General features: G+C 41.2%; 1 protein-coding gene across 3 annotated transcripts in view; it reads left to right on the forward strand.

Annotated features, from left to right (window-relative positions):
- The window catches only part of furinb (furin (paired basic amino acid cleaving enzyme) b), a 102715-nt gene that overhangs the window by 71309 nt on the left and 10001 nt on the right, over positions 1-21405 (forward strand). For all 3 annotated transcript variants that reach the window (XM_086298236.1, XM_086298237.1, XM_086298238.1), the window contains exons 7-11: positions 6198-6286; positions 8740-8912; positions 13164-13376; positions 17813-17913; positions 19460-19563. In XM_086298236.1, the coding sequence (XP_086154362.1) occupies positions 6198-6286; positions 8740-8912; positions 13164-13376; positions 17813-17913; positions 19460-19563 (680 nt within the window). The remainder of the gene's footprint in view (positions 1-6197; positions 6287-8739; positions 8913-13163; positions 13377-17812; positions 17914-19459; positions 19564-21405) is intronic.

A 21405-nucleotide genomic window follows, 5' to 3' on the forward strand; every position in this document is an offset into this window, starting at 1 on the left:
TTGTATGACATGTCCAAATTCTCCAACAAATGACAGGGCATTGACTTTCCCAAAAATGGTTCCTTGTCCTGAGGATGACAGATAAAAGCATTACCTCTCTCTGTCCCTTTTGCTTCTTCTGATAAGATAAGGGGGGTCACATTGGCTGTGTAAACAGAGCTTTTCTACTTCAACAGCCTTTTATCTAAGCTTTGTTTGGTCTTTTCTTATTCTAAGCTTATTTTAGTCAATGTATGTAGCTTCTGACATCCACCAGTTCACAGAGCAGTGATTTATTTAGTGTGATTGTCTCTCTGCAGAGTGAACCGTTTTGAAAGTGTTTCATTGTCTCGTCACGTCTTTTGTGCAAACGTCAACTTTTACCTACTTTTGAAACTACACTTACACCTACCCTCGCTACTTGACACGTCTCCGACGACTCTTCCAATCTATTTTAAATGGATATAGAATGGAGGCATTCAGTAAAGTGTCTCGGAAATCATTTAATTTCATGGACATTTGAAAGATAAAATTGTGGCTTCATCATAAACCCTTTTGTGTGCTCTGGCACGTCTGAGTCTCCCTGGATATATTAAGCTGTCTGGCTGTTTTTGCTGAATTCGATCCAGATCAGCCGCTCTATGTGCATGTGAATATGCAGACAGTATTCGAAACATTTACATTTTGGTGTGCACAGCCTCTCGATAAAAGTCTTCTCAGGCCTCTGGCTCTCTGTGCACTCTGCCGCGCTTGGCTGAATCCCCTGCCTGGCATCACATCTGTGGCTCCATGGTCTGAGGATATGTGCTGTCTGGAGCGTAAAGGCTGTTTTGTGATGCTGTGGACCAAACAACAGCATGTGCATGCCGATATTTACCACTAAAGGCAGTGGAGACATTAATATAAAGCGCTAATTAAAATTCCCTTTTCAGAATCCCGGACCTTTTTAAATCCAATACTGTGATTGTTTTTATGAAAACATAGCAGTTTTGCTGATGTAATTAAAGGAAGCCGAAAACTCAGACTTTTTGGCGTAAGACCCGTAAGGATTGTGGTGTGTTTTTTTTGTTGTTGTTTTTTAAACAAATGTCAGTGACAGTTGGCACATGAATCTGCTTTTTTTTGCGAAGTTAAACTGCAAATGTCTGCATGTAACAAGGCGTTTTCTTGGCCAAGCCGTCTGGCTGTCCATAGTGCTGACGATGTGTGATCTTAGCCATTGCGGGTAATGGCACGCTCCCTGGCCTGTGTAATAAAGGACAGCAAAACATCTCTTTTAAAATTAGTTCTCCCTTCATTTTTACTCACTCCTAGGAAATTATGACCACTGCAAAGGGACAGTTGTAAATTGCTTTAATATGTAGCAAAATGTCAGGTTAAAACAAACAAATGCGAGTTGGATTTATAATTTTTAAGTCTAATTTCCAAAAACATAAATCAGTAACTGCATTGAATACCTTCACATTAAAGCCTACACTGGTGTGTAGCAGTGACCCACTGCTGCATTAAATTACAGCAGAAGCACTTAGTGTTTTTTATGTTTTCAAATATAGATCTCTTCTATGATTGTTTTATGTTAAATTGGTTCCTTAATATATAAAAATGTAGGAATTTAACTTGTGGCAGGTCGGGCCAGGTTAGCACTGATCGCCCAGCTTTCTCAGTAATTAAAGAGAACTACACCCTAGCATCTGCCATCAACATAAAATCTTCTCACTCATACTTTTGTTGTGTGGAAACGGGTATTGTCGCAGTCACACTAGTGGTCTTATGGCTCCATTTTGTATGATCTGAAATGACTGACGGCCACCATTCAACACCCACTCTGCGCTCGCAGCACATAATAACACACTGATTTGTGTGGACGAGCTTGTAAAGCCAGCCAGTGAGACGTTTGTCAGACACGCAATTGTGAGCTAAAATGTAATGAGTGGGCAGGTCTGTGCCGCTTTAGTGCTCTGATTAGACAATGGGTACTCACTAAAAGGTCTGCTCCCCACTTCACATGCAGACAGAGATGTCCTGTTGTACAGAAAACAACAGCCCACACTCTGATCAGCTGAGACTATAGACTATGCTGCAAGCTTTTACTATAGCAAATGCTCTGATACAATAAGATGACCGATTTGTGTGTCTGTATAGCAAGTTATAGCTTAAGTTATAAAGGGTTATAAAGTGTTTTGCTGATATGGCCTCCCCATCTAACACATTGCAGTTCAGCTCATGTGTGTGTGTTCCTGTTTAGACATCTTTGTGAGGACCAAAACTGGCATTCTACTATACTTGTGAGGACCAACAGTCATTTGTGAGGACACACACGTTGGTCCTCACGAGTTTAAAGGCTTTTTTGAGGCTCAAAATGTGGTTTTAGTGTCAGGTTTACAATTAGGTTATGGTTATGGTTAGGTTTAGGGTGAGAGTTAGGATTAGGTATTCATTTTTGATGGTTAGGGTTGGGGCAGGACAAGTTCCTGCCTCAAGTGGAGGAGTTTAAGTATCTCGGGTCTTGTTCACGAGTGATGGAAGAAGGGAGCCGGAGATCGACAGACGGATTGGTGCTGCGGCTGCAGCGATGTGGACGCTGTACCGGTCTGTCGTGGTGAAGAGAGAGCTGAGCGTAAAAGTGAAGCTCTCATTTTACTGGTCAGTCTACTTCCCTACCTTCACCTATGGCCACGAGCTGTGGGTAGTGACCGAAAGAAGAGATTGCGGATACAAGCAGCGGAAATGAGCTTCCTCCGAAGGGTGGCTGGCCTCTCCCTTAGAGATAGGGTGAGAAGTTCGGCCATCTGGGAGGGGCTCAGAGTAGAGCCGCTGCTCCTCCACATCGAAAGGAGCCAGTTCAGGTGGTTCAGGCATCTGACAAGGTATGTCCCACCGGGAGGAGGCCCCGGGGCAGACACATGACAGGCTGGAGAGATAATATCTCTCGGCTGGCCTGGAGGTTTTCAGAAGAATTTCACTCGCATGTACTGTACCAGTGTACCTGCACATGTGATGTGACAATAAAAGTGATTTGATTTGATTTGAGGTGCTAGAGGAGGTGGCTGGGGAGAGGTAGGTCTGGGCTTCTCTGCTCAGGCTGGGATAAGCGGGAAAAAAATGGATGGATAGTTCGGGTTAGAGATGTCGTTCAGCCATCACTAAGATAGCTGAACCACCGTGTGTGTGTGTGTGTGTGTGTGTGTGGTTCTTTAAATGTGCCAACTGAGTGCTGCTGTTTATGTAATATGAAACTAGTTAAGAGCAAAACAGTGTAGTTCAATTTAGCAATGACAACTTGTTAAATGCATTTGTGTTGCCTTATATCCTGCCATATGTGCTTCTGTAAGAGCCTGTGAAAAATAATCCCTGTTACGCAAATTGATTGCTTGTTTAAAAATCACATTAAGGTTTGTAGTTGACAGCTTAGGTCATAAAATGAATGATTTGTAACAAAGTTCAGCTTTGGGGGTTTTTTTTGGTTGGGTTTCCACATCATTCTTTTTTCTGTTATAAATTGTGACTTTGTCACAAAAACGACATGGGTGGAATAAGTAATAACACAGCAGTGATTCTCTGCTAAAACATATCCGAGTGAACAAAACTGCGAGTTAGCGGGTGGGTAATGTATCACAGATCCACACAAAGTCTAATCAGAATCTCAGCTGGAGGTGTAGCCACACTCCCGCCCTGTGAAACGACTTTGTCCTCTGACTCATCATAAGCGAGGTTAGGAGATCAAAAAGGAAGTCATTTTTGGCTCCTGTGTGGCAATGCTGTGGATGTAATTAGCTTTGTTCTGATAACATACACTCAACACATCCCCCCCGACAGGTGTGAAACACTGCACTTCCTAATCAGATACCTGCACTGTAATCAGGAGACAATCTTAATGACCTGTCTTAAATGCCAAATGCTCACTTCTGTTTCCCATCTCATCACACTGCTTCTCCCCAAAAGTCAATGAAACAAATTAAATTCTTTTCCGGTAATGACTACCTTTTTTGCTTGGAATCATGCAAAGCTCTGCATTTTTCAATTAAACTCGCCATTGTTTATAATAGAAAAAGATCTAATAAAGATATTGATAAAGTGTGTTTGTAGGGGGTTGGAATAGTTTCCATTTGTGAAGTTTTGGTCTATTTGACATGTAGACTACGCTCTATAGGCAACCTGTCTCTTCTCTGAAACTCAAGACTGGTTCAAGGAATTATTGATGGACTTTGTGAATAATTCATGGGCATTGATAAAGTCTCGTATTTCATTTGGATGGCCTGTGGCCAGTGACTGTCAAAGGTAAAGTTAGTTTTTGACAGGCTTTTGTACTTGTCCTCAGGTTTCTATTCAGTCTTTTTTTCGGACTGGAAGACCTATAGCCTGTGTCACAAAAGAAAATATTTCTAATACTTTTTTTTCTTAAAACATTGAGTGATGCAGTACCTCAGCACTGTTTCCTCACAGCAAGAAGGCCCAAGGTTTGAATCTGCTTGCCAGCTGAGGCCTCACTATGTAGAATTTGCGTGTTCTCCATGTGCCTGCACAGAGTTCTCTCCGGGCATTTTGGCTTCGTTCTGTGGTCCAAAGTTATGCATGTTAGGTAAACTGGTGATTCTGGGTTAGGATTTTTCTGCCTGTTGTCCTGTCTGAATATTATGTACAATGAGTTTAATACTACTTGTACATGTTTTTATAGTATAGTATACTACTATATACACTATACACTGTATTAGATACATCTTGCTAATGCAGGATTTGACCCTAAAAAAGTTTTGGAAACATTCCTCAAAGATTTTTGTCCATGTTGACATGAGAGCATCACACAGTTGATGCAGATTAGTCGGATATACATCTATGATGAAATTCTCTGATTCTATCGCATCCCAAAAGTGCTCTATTGGCTGAGATCTGGTAACTGTGGAGTCCATTTGAGTACAGTGAATTCATTGTTATGTTCAAGATACCAGTTTGAGGCCCAGCCAGTGCACTCACGCTGAACCCAAGAATGAATGGTCAGAGTTGCATCTGGTATAAAATCTTTGCCAAATTAAACATGCGGATCATCAAGAATGAGATTTCCATACTAGTTAGCAACAAGCGCCTCCGGTGCAGTTGGCCAGCAGGGTACCGGTGGAAATTGTCGTGCTGTTGGCTGAAGACAAAGGAAGAGGAGATGGGAAAGGCAGGTGAGAGTAGGGACTTTAAATGTCAGGACCGTAGCACAGGACGAGGGCTGGCTGATATGAAAATTAATATAATGCGTTTTCAGGAGACTAGGTAGATGGGAAGCAAGGCCAGGAGTGTTTGAGGTGGATTCAGACTGTTCCACCATGGTGTGGACAGGAAGCGAAATGGAGTAGGAGTAATCTTGAAGGAAGAGTGTGTGGATAGTTTTGTGGAGATGAAGAGAGTTTCAGACCAGGGTGGACAGGATTAGAAATAGTGTATCAGCTCAGGTTGAGCAGTTTGGAAACAAAGTTAGAGAAGCAAGGCTGATGGTTTGGACATGTGCAGACGAGGGATAGTGAAATTGGAAAAAGGATGCTGAATATCAAGCTGTCAGGTCGGAGGAAAAGAGGAAGACCTCAACTGCGAACGTTTGAGGCTGAAACTTGAAGGGGAGAAAAATGTGCGTTTAAGACCGTTAAAAATGAAAGTGCAAAAAGTACGATTAGAGTAACACGCAAACATCATGTTGGATTTATTAAGTCACAATTTCAGTTGTTTCACAGAACAATTTTTCTTTTTTTTTTGAATGCTATATTTGCAGCTCCTCTTTAATAAAGCACCCCAACAGTTTTTCACTTGTTGATACTTATCATGCTGTGTGGAAAAGAAATCTCATGTGTCCTTTATGGTTCTAATTGCACATCAGGTTCACCACAGAGGTTACAGCTCTCTGTGTTGTTACAAGTATTAAATTATACGGCTGTCTAAATGAGAAGCCCTTAAATGTCAAAGGCATATCAGGCTTTTTGACATCTATTGTTAAAGCTGTAAGACATGCGTGTGCCGCAGTTCTAACGAGGGCCAATGGGCTTGTGTTTCTCTTTTGATTGCGTATTTATTTTTAGCAATACTTTAGCTGCCCTGTTATTTAAACATCCAGCACAGCTGGAACATTAACTGCCATTTTCGCTAATTTTATTTAGCTTTCAGAGCCTTTGTGGGGTTTTTTAAAGTTCTTTTCTTTTCTTATGACCCATCTTTTCATTCACTTTCACCTTTTCTCTTGCCAGGCATGGAACACGGTGTGCAGGAGAAGTTGCAGCTGCAGCAAACAATGGTGTATGTGGCGTGGGTGTGGCCTATAATGCTAAAATTGGAGGTGAGTTAAGCACACGATTGATATTTTTCATTTGGCAGAAGGTTTAATCAGTATTATACTCATTTAAATGAGTTTATGATAATTTCACTTAGAACTGATACAGAACAAAATACACATTCACCATTAATAACTTGGAAGTTAATGTCTTTCTTCTAAGATCTCTGGGACTTTGGGGTTTGTGTCAGAACGACAATTTTGCAGCAGCTCAGGCTTCGCATTATATTAATGATCCAGTGATAGATTTTAAAGCTAATATCCATAATGTTTTTTTCTGGACCACTGACTCTCATTTACTGACTGACTGACTCTGTATTGTTCAGATGTACAAGTGAGAGTGTGCTGCAGAGATAGGCAGTATTATGCAGTGAATAGTTCTTTATCCAAAGCCTGTGAGATGAATTGCTTTTGATCATTTGCTGCAGTTTTTCTTGCCTGGAAATAAGTAGATCATGACTTAATTAAAACTCCTATGCTCCAGTAAAACAAATAAAATGGTCACTGCAACGATTTCATCCCTGCATTTAAAGCGGTTAGGTTCATGTTCAATGTTTATGAAAGGCTCAATCTGATTTTCTTAATTCGTGTCAGTGCTTTCATTGTGCTGCCCTCCACCTTTATTTGGCTCTCCACATAAAACGTAATATTTTTTTAAATTAATTTGTTTATTTTAATCAAGTCGGATTTCCAAAGTTAGTTAAACTGTTGATACATATTCATATGTTTATATGAAAGTTAGTCAAAATTAGACTCTTTGGGGAGAATCTTTTCCAATCAGTAATTAAGCTGTCAGCCTGTGCAGATATACGTACAGAAAGATGCTGTATGTAGAGCAGTTCATTCAAATTAAATCTGCGAAAACAAATCAAGTCTGGAAGGATTATTTTTCCTCCTCAATATTTTTGTGTTTGATAAATTATTCCAAGGAGGCCTTTAGTAACTTTTGTCATCAAACAATCTGTCAATGCCATGATGGCAGCCAACAAGACTCAGCGGAGCCGGTGGAGCCCTGAGCAGCCTGTTCACAGATGTTACTCATAACTCTCCTTCTTTGTCTTCATTACCATTCATCTCCCGACAGAGCCGCACATTGGCCCCGCTCTCATAAATTATTCCTCTGTGAATCTGTTCACGTCACGGCATCAGTGGATTGCTTATAAACAGCTGTGATTCGCTCCCAAGCACTCAAGTTGTGTGTGTTTTTTGTGTGGGTGGGTATGCGTGTGTGAGCAGAAGCAGTCGTGTTTGTGCTAAAGCTAAAATATGTGTGTCCTTACAGAGTAATAATTAGCGATTAGTACTTAAAACCTGTAATTGACCCTACTTAGCTCACTCTGTGTTTCCTCTCCATCTACTGTACTTGGTTTCCTTGTGCCTGCACACACACTCATAGCTGCACCGGTAGCTGCTACCTGTGACTTGATAAAGCTGCAGGGAATTCACGCAAGTGTCTTACTCAGGAATCATCAAGCCGCAGGAAGCTGATGAGAATTGTTACGACAGTAATTACCTTTACTGCTGCAGTGCAGCCCTCGCGTAACGATCACAGAGCAAACAATGTGCTTTATGTTGCATGTTTAGCGCAGTTACGTTTGCTTCGGGCTGCTTAGTATTCAAAGACGTGTTGCACTGAATGCCTGCGCCAACTCTGTAATTACAGCCTTGGTCACATCCCCACTGGTGTATGTTTGTTCCTACAGGGTTAGGCAGGTTCGCTAGAACGAATTATTGAAGTCTTAATGCGGGGACGTTGTCAGTCTTAGTGTATCCTCTGAGGTCCGGGGGTCCTCTAACAGTAATGGACCTTATTTGAGGGTGGGTTATTTCACGCTTCTCTACAGCTATTAATGTTCAGAGGAATGATCTGAGGCTGCTCACATCAAAGACTCAGACAGGTTTGCGTTCAGGTATGATGAAAGGTGACATGCGGCGCTACCCTGTGGACACGGCAGACTGCTGAAGGCTCTGTAAACTCTCAGCTCATTTTTACCTGTGCGTGTGTGGCTTTCTCTCATCTGCAGACTCTTGGATTCTTCTGCTTGTCCTCTCTATAGGTTTTGGTGGGGTCAGGAAGGTTGGTTTAACAACCCCCTGGGTTTTGTTTACATGATGCTTAAATAGTGTAGTATCCACCAGAGCAGCATCCGTGGGCGAGCTTTGTGTGCTTACTCATTAAAACTGAGACTCTGTGAAGTCTTGGTTTTCTTGTGAAGAGCTTGGTTTTTCCGGTTTTCAGTTTTCTTGTGTTTTTCTTTTTCCAGCTGGAGAAAAAAAGAGAAAGAAAATTTACGTTCTAACTGATTCGCTTGACTTTTTTCTTTTTATCAACTTACGCCTGTTTTGTCTCTAAGGTATCTCACAACTCCCTCTGCCGTCTGTCACACTGTCACTATTTCTTCATAACTTTCTCTTCGGTAACCTTATCTAAACCCTCCATTGTGTCTTTGTTTTAATAGGAGTTCGTATGTTGGATGGGGAGGTGACAGATGTAGTGGAGGCTCAGTCTCTTAGCCTGAACCCTCAGCACATCCACATTTACAGTGCCAGCTGGGGCCCGGAAGATGACGGCAAGTCTCTGGATGGCCCTGCCAAGCTGGCTAAGGAGGCTTTCCTCCAGGGAATCACCAAGGTCAGTCAGAGCACAAACATGGTCTTTTAATTTACTAATGTCTTGCATTTCTTATTTATAGTATCACTATCAAAGTCACATCACCTCTTTAGTGTAGTCAAAGGAGCTTGCAAAGAAAGTGTAATAAATCAACATTCTGGGAGACTCATATTTACTTGGTTTATGATGAGACGCCATCAAGCTTAGCTCAGCTTAGCTTACAAGCTGTGATCAAAAGGCTTCACAATTACACACAAAATAAAAAAACAGGAATCATCGTTCATTTAAATTTAGCTGTAGATTGCTGCCTGTGCAGAAGCAGTTTTAACCACTTATACCTGTGCATCTGAATGTCCTCTACTGCGTTTGCTGAGGCTCTCTTTAATTTGACTTTTATCTTGGGAATGAGGACAGAGTCACAAGGAGCCAGTAAAGTAAAGTAATGTAGGTGGTCTGCAAAGACTTTGTTGCTGAGGCCAAAAAAAACTCCCTTTCAATGCACTTTGTGTCAGTGCGTGACGACCCCCAGTATACTTCAGTTTGTTTCCGCTGAATGTTCTACCTCAGATGTTACAGTGAAACTTTCATTGACAGTCTGACCCTGGGGGACACATTCACGGTGCACAACCCTGTGAATGTCAGAAAAACGATGACCACGCTCCTGGTTGAGCTTCTTACCTGATGCACCGCCTTCAGGCTTGGACACAGCAGACGCTTTCACTAAAACCAGCTTTTTGATCTGTGGGTAATAGCCGGAGACTCAGCTCTCATCGCAGCTGATGATGAATCTCAACATGAAAGCCGGGTCGGATTGACACAGAAGGTGGTATTTTTTATTTGCCAAAGTTTGAGACCCAAGGTGAAATTGGTCTGAAAAAGACTTCCTAGGAGTTATTTAAAAATGCCAGCTGTGTCCGAAGCAGTCCAGAGGTGCACAAGAAGACGATCTTAAGTGAGAGATGGGCTCAATTTAAATACGATGAGTAAGAGAGAATGTGTTTGGCTCAAAAGATTCAGTGTAAACATTCACTGGTTGATTTTTACATGAAACTGTTTTTATTGCATCACTGCTTGTTCTGTGTGCCTTTGCATTCCACAGTGATAAATTACTGAAATGCAGAAACCTCCAGATGCAAAAGTGTTGGAGATAGTTTTGGGCTCATGTTAGGCCAACAGAAACACAAAACAACAGGGACACACACTTTAACACAAAGACCAGCCGCATTCTCTGATAGTTGTCTTGTAGCTGGTCCCAAAAATGTTAATCAGTGAGTTTCAGAGGAACAGTAGGTGGATTTTGTTGCTTTTATATAAAACTAGACTGCTTGTTTAAGCTCTTGGCTCACTTTGCAAAGAAGCAAAAAAGTGTGTGTGTGTGTGGGGGGGGGGGGGGGGGGGGTTTATAAGTCAATCCAATCCGATATATTTTTGATTTTATAGCAGTTATAGAAGTTAAAGGACTCTTCCTTTCTCTTCTCTTCTTTTTCTCTTCATGCCAGGTAGGTTTTACCTTTTTCCCTTAATAAATTAAATCATCACTTAAAAACTGCAATTGGGATACATTTTGTTTAAAAAATTGTTTCAGTGCTGTGAAACATGCAACTGTGAAAAATATTTTTTAAAAACTGAAAAATCAAGAAGTGCACAAAGACTTTTTCACAGTAGTGGTCTTTCCAGGTGTAAATCACCAAAAAGTAATCAAGCGAAGCCTCATGATTCCCAAGCAGCTGGTGATGGTAAGGAGAAAAAAGTCTCTCTTTTCCAGGAAGAACACTTTAATAGAACAAGTCAGAAAAGTTCTGGACAATTTTCTACCTGTACAGTCAGAGCATATTACTTTTTAATTGATGTTGGCTTCCCAAGACTGAGGAGAAGGACAAACTCAAGGTTAGTTTGCAAAATTGCCCTCTGCTTAGTCATTCAAGCTTGAATAGAATAAAACATTAAACAGTTTGGACTATTATCTAAGTCTAATACCAACATTTTTCATGTGTCAGTAATGTGGCATCAAAAGACGTTATGAGAATAGGCTAATGATAAATGTGAGATGGAAGATAACAGAAAGAGAGGAGCAGTCACTGATGCGGAACAACAGTTACATTAAAACTCTGCTCTAATTGGCATATAAATTAATGAAAATTTTCAGTGAAACCGAATGACTCATTTATAGAATCCCATAATGCAAAATGCTCCTGATATCATGGTGTGTTAGTGAGGAAAGAGTGCCTCACAGCAACAAAGCAGGAGCTGACTGGTTCAGTGTGTGCTCTCCTGGCAGCGAGATAACCCTTGGCACTGGACTGTTATCGTCTGGCTTCTGTAACCTGCAACCAGGACAGCGTCAGGCCATAAATTAAGAGTAGTATGTACAGCTTCTCTAGCCTCTACTGTTAGGACACAGTTTGATTTGGACTGCATCGCCCAGCAGATGTAGTCTTATCCTGGATTCCTTTGAGAGATCATTTGCGAGATGGGGATGTGGGAATCCATTAAGAAAATTAAATGGATAATCATTTTAAAAACGTACTGAACAAGCTTAGTTAAAATTTGTATTCGCATCCTATTGAATTTCCTTTGTACGATTATGAGCTTAACATTTCTGTGATTAGCCATGCCGGAGACGGGCAGTGTTACAACAACAGTGATAAGGAATAAAATATTCCAGCATCTTATCTTTACTAGCAAGATACCAAGAAAATCAGTTAATTTAGTTTTATACTTGATGTAAAAACACAACAATGATACACACTGGTCTGCTCAGTCAGTATGATTAACGATGAAAGAGGTACAAAACAGAGGAGCAGAACAGGCAGTACAACACGTGGTGCTCTTAAAAGAAAAAGTGAATAAAATAAATGATGGCACATAACGAGAGCCCAGAGTAAGTCCATTAGCAAGGTACAGAGGAGGAGTTGGTAAAAGAAAAAAATCTGACTGAAAACTGGTAGATTTTCTGTGTGTGTGTGTGTGTGTGTGTGTGTGTGTGTGTGTGTGTGTGTGTGTGTGTGTGTGTGCACGCGCAATGGCATACATCTGTTTTTTTTCTCACCTAACTAATTTCTAACTGATTCATTTTCTAATGACAGAATGTAATAAATATTCAGTGGAAATATGAGCTGTGGGGAAATTCAAGTGAAAAGTAACCTTTTAAATTACTGGCATTTTTTTCTTCTTTTAAAAACTGTGTAATAGATTTACAATCAAAAACAAAGAGAATACGTTTTAGCACCGCATAAACCGTATATTTTCCGAGTGTACTTTTTACAACCTAAAAAATAAGATCAGCAATGACAGCAGTAGGTAAGAGTCTGTAAGACCTTAGGAAAGGGACACTGAGTGTTGTTGTCAACCCAGAGCCTATTACAGAGCTGTGGGGTCCTGACAGTCCCGCTGTCTCTGTCTCTTCGTCCAGCTTGGCCTCAGGCGGCAGTCATCAAGAATGGGTCAGCGGGCCTCGGGCTAAATATCACCGACATATTGAGAGAAAGAAGGTCAGCTTTGCAGGAAGTGGGCAGACACAAAAAAGAATAAAAAAAGAAAAAGCAGTAAATCTGTTCTAAAATGCAATAGTAAGCAGAGCAGCAATGCCAAAATTCTGAGAAGTGCACAAATTCTCTGCGATTTGTATGCACTTTAGCTGCTCCAATTTTATACCGACTAGAGGCGGTCGATCGATTTCTGGGGCTTTCCAGCAAATAAAGAGTTACTCTGATCTAATCAGCTGGAGACAAATGTAGCGTTTGTGTGTCTGGTCACAAATGGAGCAATCAAATCTTCGCTTGTATTCCTGAGCTGACAAAGAACACCCTTTGTTACTTTGCTAAAAGGGGTTGGTGAAATTTTAATCCGAGCCAAGGATTTCTTGGCTCTTGTTGTGGTTCCAGACCCAGCTGGACCGAATGTACGTATGTCTCAGATAGTGTGTGTAATTTAGGAGCACAGTCTCTCTGCCAGATATCATGTTGTCATTTATCAGCCCTGAAATTATATTCAGCTTGAATAAATTTGGTAATTACATTTCCTCTGTTTGTTATCTGATGTTCTGCTGCAATAAGTCGTTTGACATGATGATGTATTAATAAGAGTTGTGCCTACAGCGCCTCAGTGTTTCTAAAGGAAAGCACGTTAACGACAGGCCGTTTAAGTATGGAGACAAACGTCTCTGTCAAAGCCGATTTTTCATACTTGAACCAGCTCCTGATAGCTTCTCCCTCTTAACCTTGTCTGTTCCTGGACTCCAGCCACATAAAGGTGTATGTTTCTGCACCACAGGGACGCAGCGGACTGGGCTCCATCTTCGTCTGGGCTTCGGGTAATGGTGGCCGGGAGCAAGACAGCTGTAACTGTGACGGCTACACGAACAGCATTTACACCCTGTCCATCAGCAGCACCACGCAGTCCGGCAACGTGCCGTGGTACAGCGAGCCCTGCTCCTCCACCCTCGCTACCACCTTCAGCTCTGGAAACCCGGGGGAGAAGCAGATAGTAGGTGTACAAACACACACGCTTACATGCACTTTAAAGATCTCAGATTTTGTGTAGGATTGTTTTTAATACTTTGAATCTTTGGCACCCTGTAAATGTCAAGTTTGACAGCGCAGCTACACGTCCCGCTTACCAAAAGTTCATGCCGACGCATCCAAATTGAACCCGTTTTGAGTGTTTATACACATTAATGTTGTCTCTCAAATAGAAAAAAAAAAAGACTTCAAAATGTCAAAGTCTGAGTGATGTGAAACATACAATGAGCAAACACGACAAACACTGAGAGATGCCATGATTCCCTCAAGCTGCTTGTCACCCGAAGAAAGACTTGCTTCAGGGACGCAGAATAACATAAAACAACCATAAATCTGCCATTCCCTCCAAATTACACCAGAGGCGTGCTGCAGGCAAGTAAATACAACTCCAAATGAAATGGGTAGAAGTGAAGTCATTTTAAAATATACATGAGCACTTGCGTTGTATTGTTGCTTTAGCACGCAGAGGCTGCCGTTTGGTGCAGTACCCAGTGAGTTTATGCAATTTCCGTTTGTCCCAAACTAGTATTTATTTTCACTCTGTTAGATTTCTGTTTCTCACAATCATGCACTACCAAGTGGCTCATTTTGTGAGCGTATTTGGTCACCTCCATCTCCAGAGATTACACATTTTTTTCCCAACTGGAGCGAGAGAAAAGCAAAACATAAATTCCCGTTTTTCTAACTAAAATGACAGCAATGGCACTCGGCTGTAATTAACTTCATCTGTTGTGCACACCTAGATGGAATAAAATGTGGCTGTTTGCCAAAAATAAGCACATTACCACCGAGTGGCACAAAACACAAAGTTCACTAATTGGCCTTCAAGGCACAGTGTGCTGTTGCTACAGAGAAAAAGTAAATACGCTATATTTTCACAAAAATAAGGCTTTCAAATAATTAAATGGCACAATTAAAGCACTGATTGTTATTTTACTAAAGGTTAATAATGTTTTCTTATTTTGAAATTTTATGAATAATAATGTGCACAGGTTAAACTGTAGCCAGAGCTACAACTAGTATGTATTTATTGTAAACGTAGGTGGGGGTTTTTTTTTCAGTTCACTCAATGAATTGTTGCATATTCTTCCTCATATATTCCTGATATTTGTTGTCGTCTTTCTTACCTTTGTTATGATGCTCTGTCATGTCAGGTGGATTCTGAAGTGGTTGTACAGGCCGCACCGGATTTTAAGCCGTATGCGTTTCACTTGTAATATGAGATATTTACACAGAAATATCACACATGAGGATTTTTAACGTTTAATTTAATCCGTAAGGTAACATAAACATGGTAACTTAAATGTTATGGTAACTGCAAATGCTTTTTTTCCTCGAACAGCGCCTGTAACACGGCTACCTTTAAGTATACGTACGTATCGATAACACACAAATTTCGTTGCTTATGGTTTTTTTACAGAACAGTGCACAAACAACATTGTCGTCTCTTAACAACTGGTAAAAATATATACCGTATATATACTACATATCAATTTTATTGGTCTACTGTTACCAGGCAAAATGTTTTTGGCCGCTTGAAAAAAAATATGCATTAGCCGCACGTCAGTATAAGCCGCAGTGTTCACAGTGTGGGGAAAAAAGTAGCGGCTTATGACCCGAAAACTACGATAGACCTGAAATGGCGATCTGTCGTGTACTTGTGGCAGACCACTCAGATGGTGGTTTAATTTGGTTTGCTTTCTTCTGTTGTTGCCTCTTTTGCTGTGTTCTTTTAGTTCTGATCCCTTTGGCAACTTTTGTGCCAGTTTTAGTCACACTCCACCAGATTGTGCAAACAGAAGCTGCTTCTTCACAGTTGTCAGTGTTGATGTGGCGTGCCTTCATGTCACACTTTCATATGTCCTTGAACCTCGAGTCCAGGTGCCCCGTGGGCCTGGCACCATGGGGATTCTGCCATCATCTATGTTTCACATGGCCAAACCGGCACATGTGGCATTGCATAAGCAGCTTTTGCATGCTGGAAGTCTCAGTTTTGTGCGACTCTAGTTTGAGATATTTTGTCCTTCTATGTGATTCCAAGGCTTAGACAACTTAGACGAAAGCTGTTCTTGCTTCGTGATGGGACTATGTCCCCCAAGTAGTCACTTTTTTCCACACTGAGTTTTATCCACATCCTGACCCATGACCGTGGTGTTTTTGATGCTTAAAGTAAGGACAAATTCATTTCAGGCATGTGAAAACCTATTAAGAACCTCAGAACCGACAGCATGACATCAGCTCATAGATCTGCTGCTCTGACTTGCTCTGACTTTTGTCTTGGCTGGTAATATTGCCAAGTTGAACAGTTTGCCAGTGTCAGTTTGTGAGTGTCAGAAGGAATTTTGTGAAGAAGATCCCAAACAGCGCGACTGCTCAGATACTTTCAGGAGCGTTTCCACTTGCAAGGCAGCTGATGCCCTTTTCCAGCTTGTTCAGTGTTGGTTCTGCATCTCACTTCTCCAGTTAGCTGAGGAACAGTGTTTAGTGCAATTTCTGTGACTTTGTTCTCTGTGCCATATATTTTAACTTAGCATTCCACCAATCTCTCCATCTGTTTATCTCCACCAGTGATAAACTCACCAGCTTTGGACTTGAGGAGCTGTTTCGGAATCTGTTGGACCCGTTGCTTTCTTCATTCCTTCAAGCATACCTCTGATGTTTCCAGTATCAGTACCTTGTGTGCATTTCATAGCAAAGCTGCACCTGGTATTTATTAGCACAGCATCTAGTTGTGCTGTATGTCTGCCAGCTCTCAGATCTTCTAGGCTTTGCTTCTGCTTGAACGAGGCAGGCCTTATAGCTTTTATCAGTGGCTTCATTTCTGGCCATCAGCATCTACGCAGTGAGAATTCTTCCTCCTCCTTTTCCCAAACACTATGACAGTTCTATCATATGTGATGCTGCTTATGGAGCCCCACAGTTCAGCTGCGTTTTCAAAATAGTCAACATTTTGTGGAAGATTTTGATTTAGAGTATCCAGATTTTTTCAGCACCTAATATTCCTAAAATGAAATCTCAAAATATAGTAACCCTATTAGTCCTTCATATACTTTGTGCTTTTGGTGGGAGTTGTCCAGTTCGGGAGACATTAGCCGCAGCAGTGTCTGCCTACGCTTGAATATAATTTCATTTAATGGATTTTGGCTTGTGGCACATATTTGTGAATGAATGAATTGCAGAACCATAACCCAGCTATTGTGGGCAGTGTGAGTCACAAAGAATTTTCTTTTTTCTGTATACAACTGCTTTTGGTTGGCATTACAGCTTAGCAGAGTGCCAGCAACATCAGCATTGGCATCCTGTCATGAGCCTGAGCCACTTGTCACAGACAGTTTTCTCTTAAATGAATCACCTCACAACATGGTTGGTGGGTTTTTCTTTTGTAACGGGATCATATTTCGGGGGGGGGGGGGGGGGACTGAGTTTTTCAGGTGTATTTTTGGCCATAAGCCGATTGCCATTTAGTTCTATTATATTCAAGAGATGGCAGACGTCCCTATAGATGTTATCTCTAAAACTGAGCAACTCACATCAGAATAGTCTCGATAGATAAATAACACTGAATCTGATCTGGGACCTTTTTCTATTTCTAACCTGCTATATGAAAAACTTAATTTGTCTAGTTAGAAAAAAAAAAATCAAAAAATGTCGAGTTTTCAGAGTCATAAAACCAAGAAAATGTCTAAAAAGAAGCTGCAGATAGTCTGAGCTGTTATTTACAAAAGATTTCACTCAATATTTAAAAAAAGATATTTTAAGATGAATCAGTTAACTTCCAGCATTTAATCTGTTAAATATTATTGTTTCAGTGTTATTCTGTCCAGGTCCTATATCTAACAGCTGGCCTGTGCAGACACCTGCCCTCCCTTTGTTTACTCCTCTGACACATCTTTCCACAGATAATGGTCATTAACGCCACAATCTGTCAGGCCAAAAGTTGCAAACCAAGAATCTGTCTCTAACCTTCATAGACCACCTTGCCTTTGGCTTCTTTGTCATTTCTGACATGTCCTCATCGTGACCCAGACAGCCCTCATTAGCTTTCTGGCACTTGCAGAGACCAAGAGGAGAGATGTACGTGGAGTGCTAACATACTCTGTCTCACCACAGCTTGACTTGGCTGGGCTGATTTGGCTGACCTTCATTACCCCAGGCGTGACCCCTTGGCAGGGATCCACAGACCTGAGACTGAACCACCTACTAATTCTCTCCTTCTCCTCTTTTCCATCGCACATAGCTGTGGGGAGAGCTCCTATTGTCCGCGGCCCTCATCTGTCTAGCTCTTAGTTTCTCTGCCTGGGAGCTTCACTCATGTTGAAGTGGGAAACTCAATGTGTCAAATCAACTATGTCTGTCCTCCTGTACTTATTTACACTTTCTCTCTATCTGCTTGTCTCTAAGGTGACCACCGACCTGAGGCAAAAATGCACAGACTCTCACACGGGGACGTCCGCGTCAGCACCGCTCGCTGCTGGGATCATCGCTCTAGCTCTGGAGGCCAAGTGAGTGCCCCTGTATCATCTGTTTCTACATTAGGGAATCAGAAATGTAAAGCTTTTTTTTTACTTTATGCTACTGTTAACTTAGTTTATTATGATCCACTGCGTGCTACATGTGGGAGCATGTGCGTGGACTCACGTCTGTAAATGCGCAGACGTCTCTGGGAAGGCGGCGTTGGCCTAAATCCCAGCCGAGAAATTCTTTCCACTCCAGATTAAGCTTTTGATAATTGGTTAATTAGTGAGACAAATCAGCAGCTGCAGCCCACACAGACATCTGAATACCTGTAGGGCCCATGGTGAAGATTTTAAACCGGTGAATGTCTCTCATTATTGCTCACTCAGGACTCCAGGTGTCAGAATCCAAGTTTCTGTCAGCAGCTCTAATGTGTTCCCCATTATCTTGAGTCATATCTTGCATGTGTTAAGTCAGTTTTATCAGTAAGCAGTGCTTTACTGTGCATAATTCTCCTCCTTTCCACATTAGTGATTTGCTGACAGCTGTCAAATCAATCCAGTAGTACCACACAGCCAAGTTTCAGTTCTGGTATGCTCAGCGTCTCTGGTTTAACACCGCACAAGAGTCAGTATTTATCAGTGTATAGCCACCCCCCCCACTCCTCCTGAAGCCCCTCCTGACAGGCAGCTGTAATAACAGGGTAGCTAGTTTATCAGTCTGGGACCGCACTGGAATTCACAGAGATGGAATCATTTAATAGGCAGAGTGTTTTGGCTTTCTGGTGTTTTATTATTTTATTATTTTCTCCTTTGCTCTTGGCTGAGGTGACATTGAGTGGATCGGAGGATCTTGTCCATTAATAACACATGAGAGGATGTGAGATGTGAATGCTGATGTGGAGGTTGGCGGAGGTGATGCACCACAGTGCAATTCCGTGTTTCTATTTCTGACAACTGTGGTGTTGCTCTCGGTAAAGCTCTGTGATTATCTTAACCCACAGAGCAGTGTTTCTTAGTGGTGACTTAAAGGATTCTCTGTTGGATACTTACAGCTAGACCCCTTAATAAATCTATATGAAGGGAAAAAAATTACTGAGCTTCAACTATGTTGGAGGTGACCCTGTCCCCAACTCACAGAACCTATTAGAAACTATCATTACAGATAGGCATAGACTGTCCTCCACGGTTTTGTTTTACAGTGTTCCCTGACCTTTCAACACAGTAGGTTATGATGTACCTTTGATGCTGGTATTTTATGCCCATGTTAAAACCTTTATGTGAGTCCATAGCTTTGTTTTAGTTGAGTGGCACATCCCTCAGGGTTCCCTCCACCTCTCAGTGTAGTATTTCAACACTGTACGGTTGTTCTCACTGTATATGCTCAGATGGATCACATTTCAGGTCTTTTTACAGTCTTCTGACCTTTTCCGTGTCCCATTGCTGCTCACATTTCCCGGCCTGTATTGTTGTACAGTTGAGGTCATCAAAACCTGACATTTCTCATAATGTGCATAATAGGAAGGTATTAGCCTCACCTATTACATGAGAGAATGTAAATGTGATTATATTTCTTTCTTCCCTGTCTGCGCAGTATGAACTTAACTTGGAGGGATATGCAGCACCTGGTGGTGAGAACATCCCAGCCCGGGCGTCTCAGCGCTGGTGACTGGAAGACCAACGGAGTGGGGCGCAGAGGTAAAAACTCAATACAGTTATTAGACAAATCAAGAGCAGGTGGTAACATGTGGAGTTGTGTCTATGCCTCAATAATGAGTACAAATGGAAAGTTCACTAAAGCGCTCTTTTGAAAATGCCTTGCTTGAGAGCGCTTTGGACGGCTTTGGTTGCTATGATACGGAATATGTGCAGATGTGTTACAAGTACCTACCTGACTGCTGCTTAACTGGTAAACGCTTGGTGAACTAAATGTACCTCCAAGCATTATTTTTATAGTAATGTCGCAGCAGTCCAGGGAAACAGGTCTGTTACACACATGCATACTTGGAGCAGCAGAAATATTAGTTTCTCTTACACTGTTGTTCAACTTTGTTGAACAAGTAAGCTGTGATGGTTGATCAGTATAATATGTGTCTTTCCCTCCAGATGGCAGTATAGCCCAGCCAAGGGATGAGCATTTATTAGCAATTATTTACATTTTTGTCGAGTAAATTTAAATGTTCATTTCTGTTTAAAAAGCTACCCTAAGATTCTGGTTATTACAACTCTTAGCACTTGGTATTTCTTTGCTATTTCTGTGCTAGTTCCATGCCAGAGTGGATTGATGCCCAGTTTCCCAATAACATGCATTTTTTTCTGATTCAAGTTAAGTAACCAAGTAACTGTGAAATTGTGTTAAAATTGTCATATTTTTGATCAGTTTGCTATTCCTATGCAGTGCAGACTACTGAATTTAACAAAAAATTTAACAAAAAAATTGAAATGAAAATACTTAGTTATTTAACACTTTTCCTGTCATGCATAATGTTGTAAGCAAAATATTAATTATCGGGTTAAAGAAAAGAAAATGCAGAAAACAAAGATGTGAATGGCTATGGTGGCCCTCATGGAGCCATTGAATACCATAGGTTATACTGATGAAGTGTGAGCTACCATGTACATGTGGACAAGAACTGATAACATGAACTAACATATTTTTAAACAAATTATATCCCTAATTGTTTATAATGGATACATTTTAGTTTGTTATGCAAAGAACTTGAACAAATAGAAATCTCTTCTCTGCTCAAAGGAAGGTTTTGTCTTGCTTGTTACAGTTCGGCTATAACCATTACTTAACACGACCTGGCTCAAAGGTTTGTGGCCTAGTTGGTGCCGAGTTTAAGGCAGGCCAATCCGATAGGCTGAGACACTGGGTGGGTATATCAGGGTCTGCTTTGGAGTGGTTCAAATCTTATTTGTGTGAACAATCCTTCTGTGGGGCTACCTCTATGTACAGATCCTCTTCTGTTTCTCTTACCTATGGTGTGCCGCAAGGTTCTGTTTTAGGACCTTTATTGTTGTTGTTGTATTTACTCCCTCTTCAGCAAACCTTCTGAGCACGTTTATGGACATTTCTTATCACTGCTACGCAGATGATATTCAGCTATATATCTCCTTTAAGCCACAAGATGTTTCCAAGCTACAGATTTTGCATATACTCCATTAGAGGTTGGATGGCTGATAATTTTCTTCAACTTAATGAGGAGAAAAAAAAGTCCTTGTTTGTGCTCCCGATAAATTTGTGCCCATGGTTTTGGAAAATCTAGGTCCTCTTGCTAAATTTGCCAAACCTTCTATCAGGAATCTTGGTGTAACTTTTGACTCAGCTCTGACTTTGGACGCTCATGTTAAATCTCTGCTTCGCTCCTGTTTTTATCATTTATGAAACAATGCTGAGTCCTATTGTGTCACGCTCTGAACTAGAAATGATCATACATGCATTTGTTTCATCTCGTTTGGACTAGTCTTCCAAGTACTCTTATGTTACACTCCTCCTGATCCAGCTGCACTGGCTCCCCATTAAAGTCAGAGTTCACT

This window comes from Aulonocara sp. 'chitande type north' Nkhata Bay, linkage group LG7, assembly GCF_057382095.1.
Source record: "Aulonocara sp. 'chitande type north' Nkhata Bay isolate Kocher_YH1m ecotype deep benthic linkage group LG7, A_spYH_male_GT1.1, whole genome shotgun sequence".
In the NCBI taxonomy this organism is placed as follows: domain Eukaryota; kingdom Metazoa; phylum Chordata; class Actinopteri; order Cichliformes; family Cichlidae; genus Aulonocara; species Aulonocara sp. 'chitande type north' Nkhata Bay.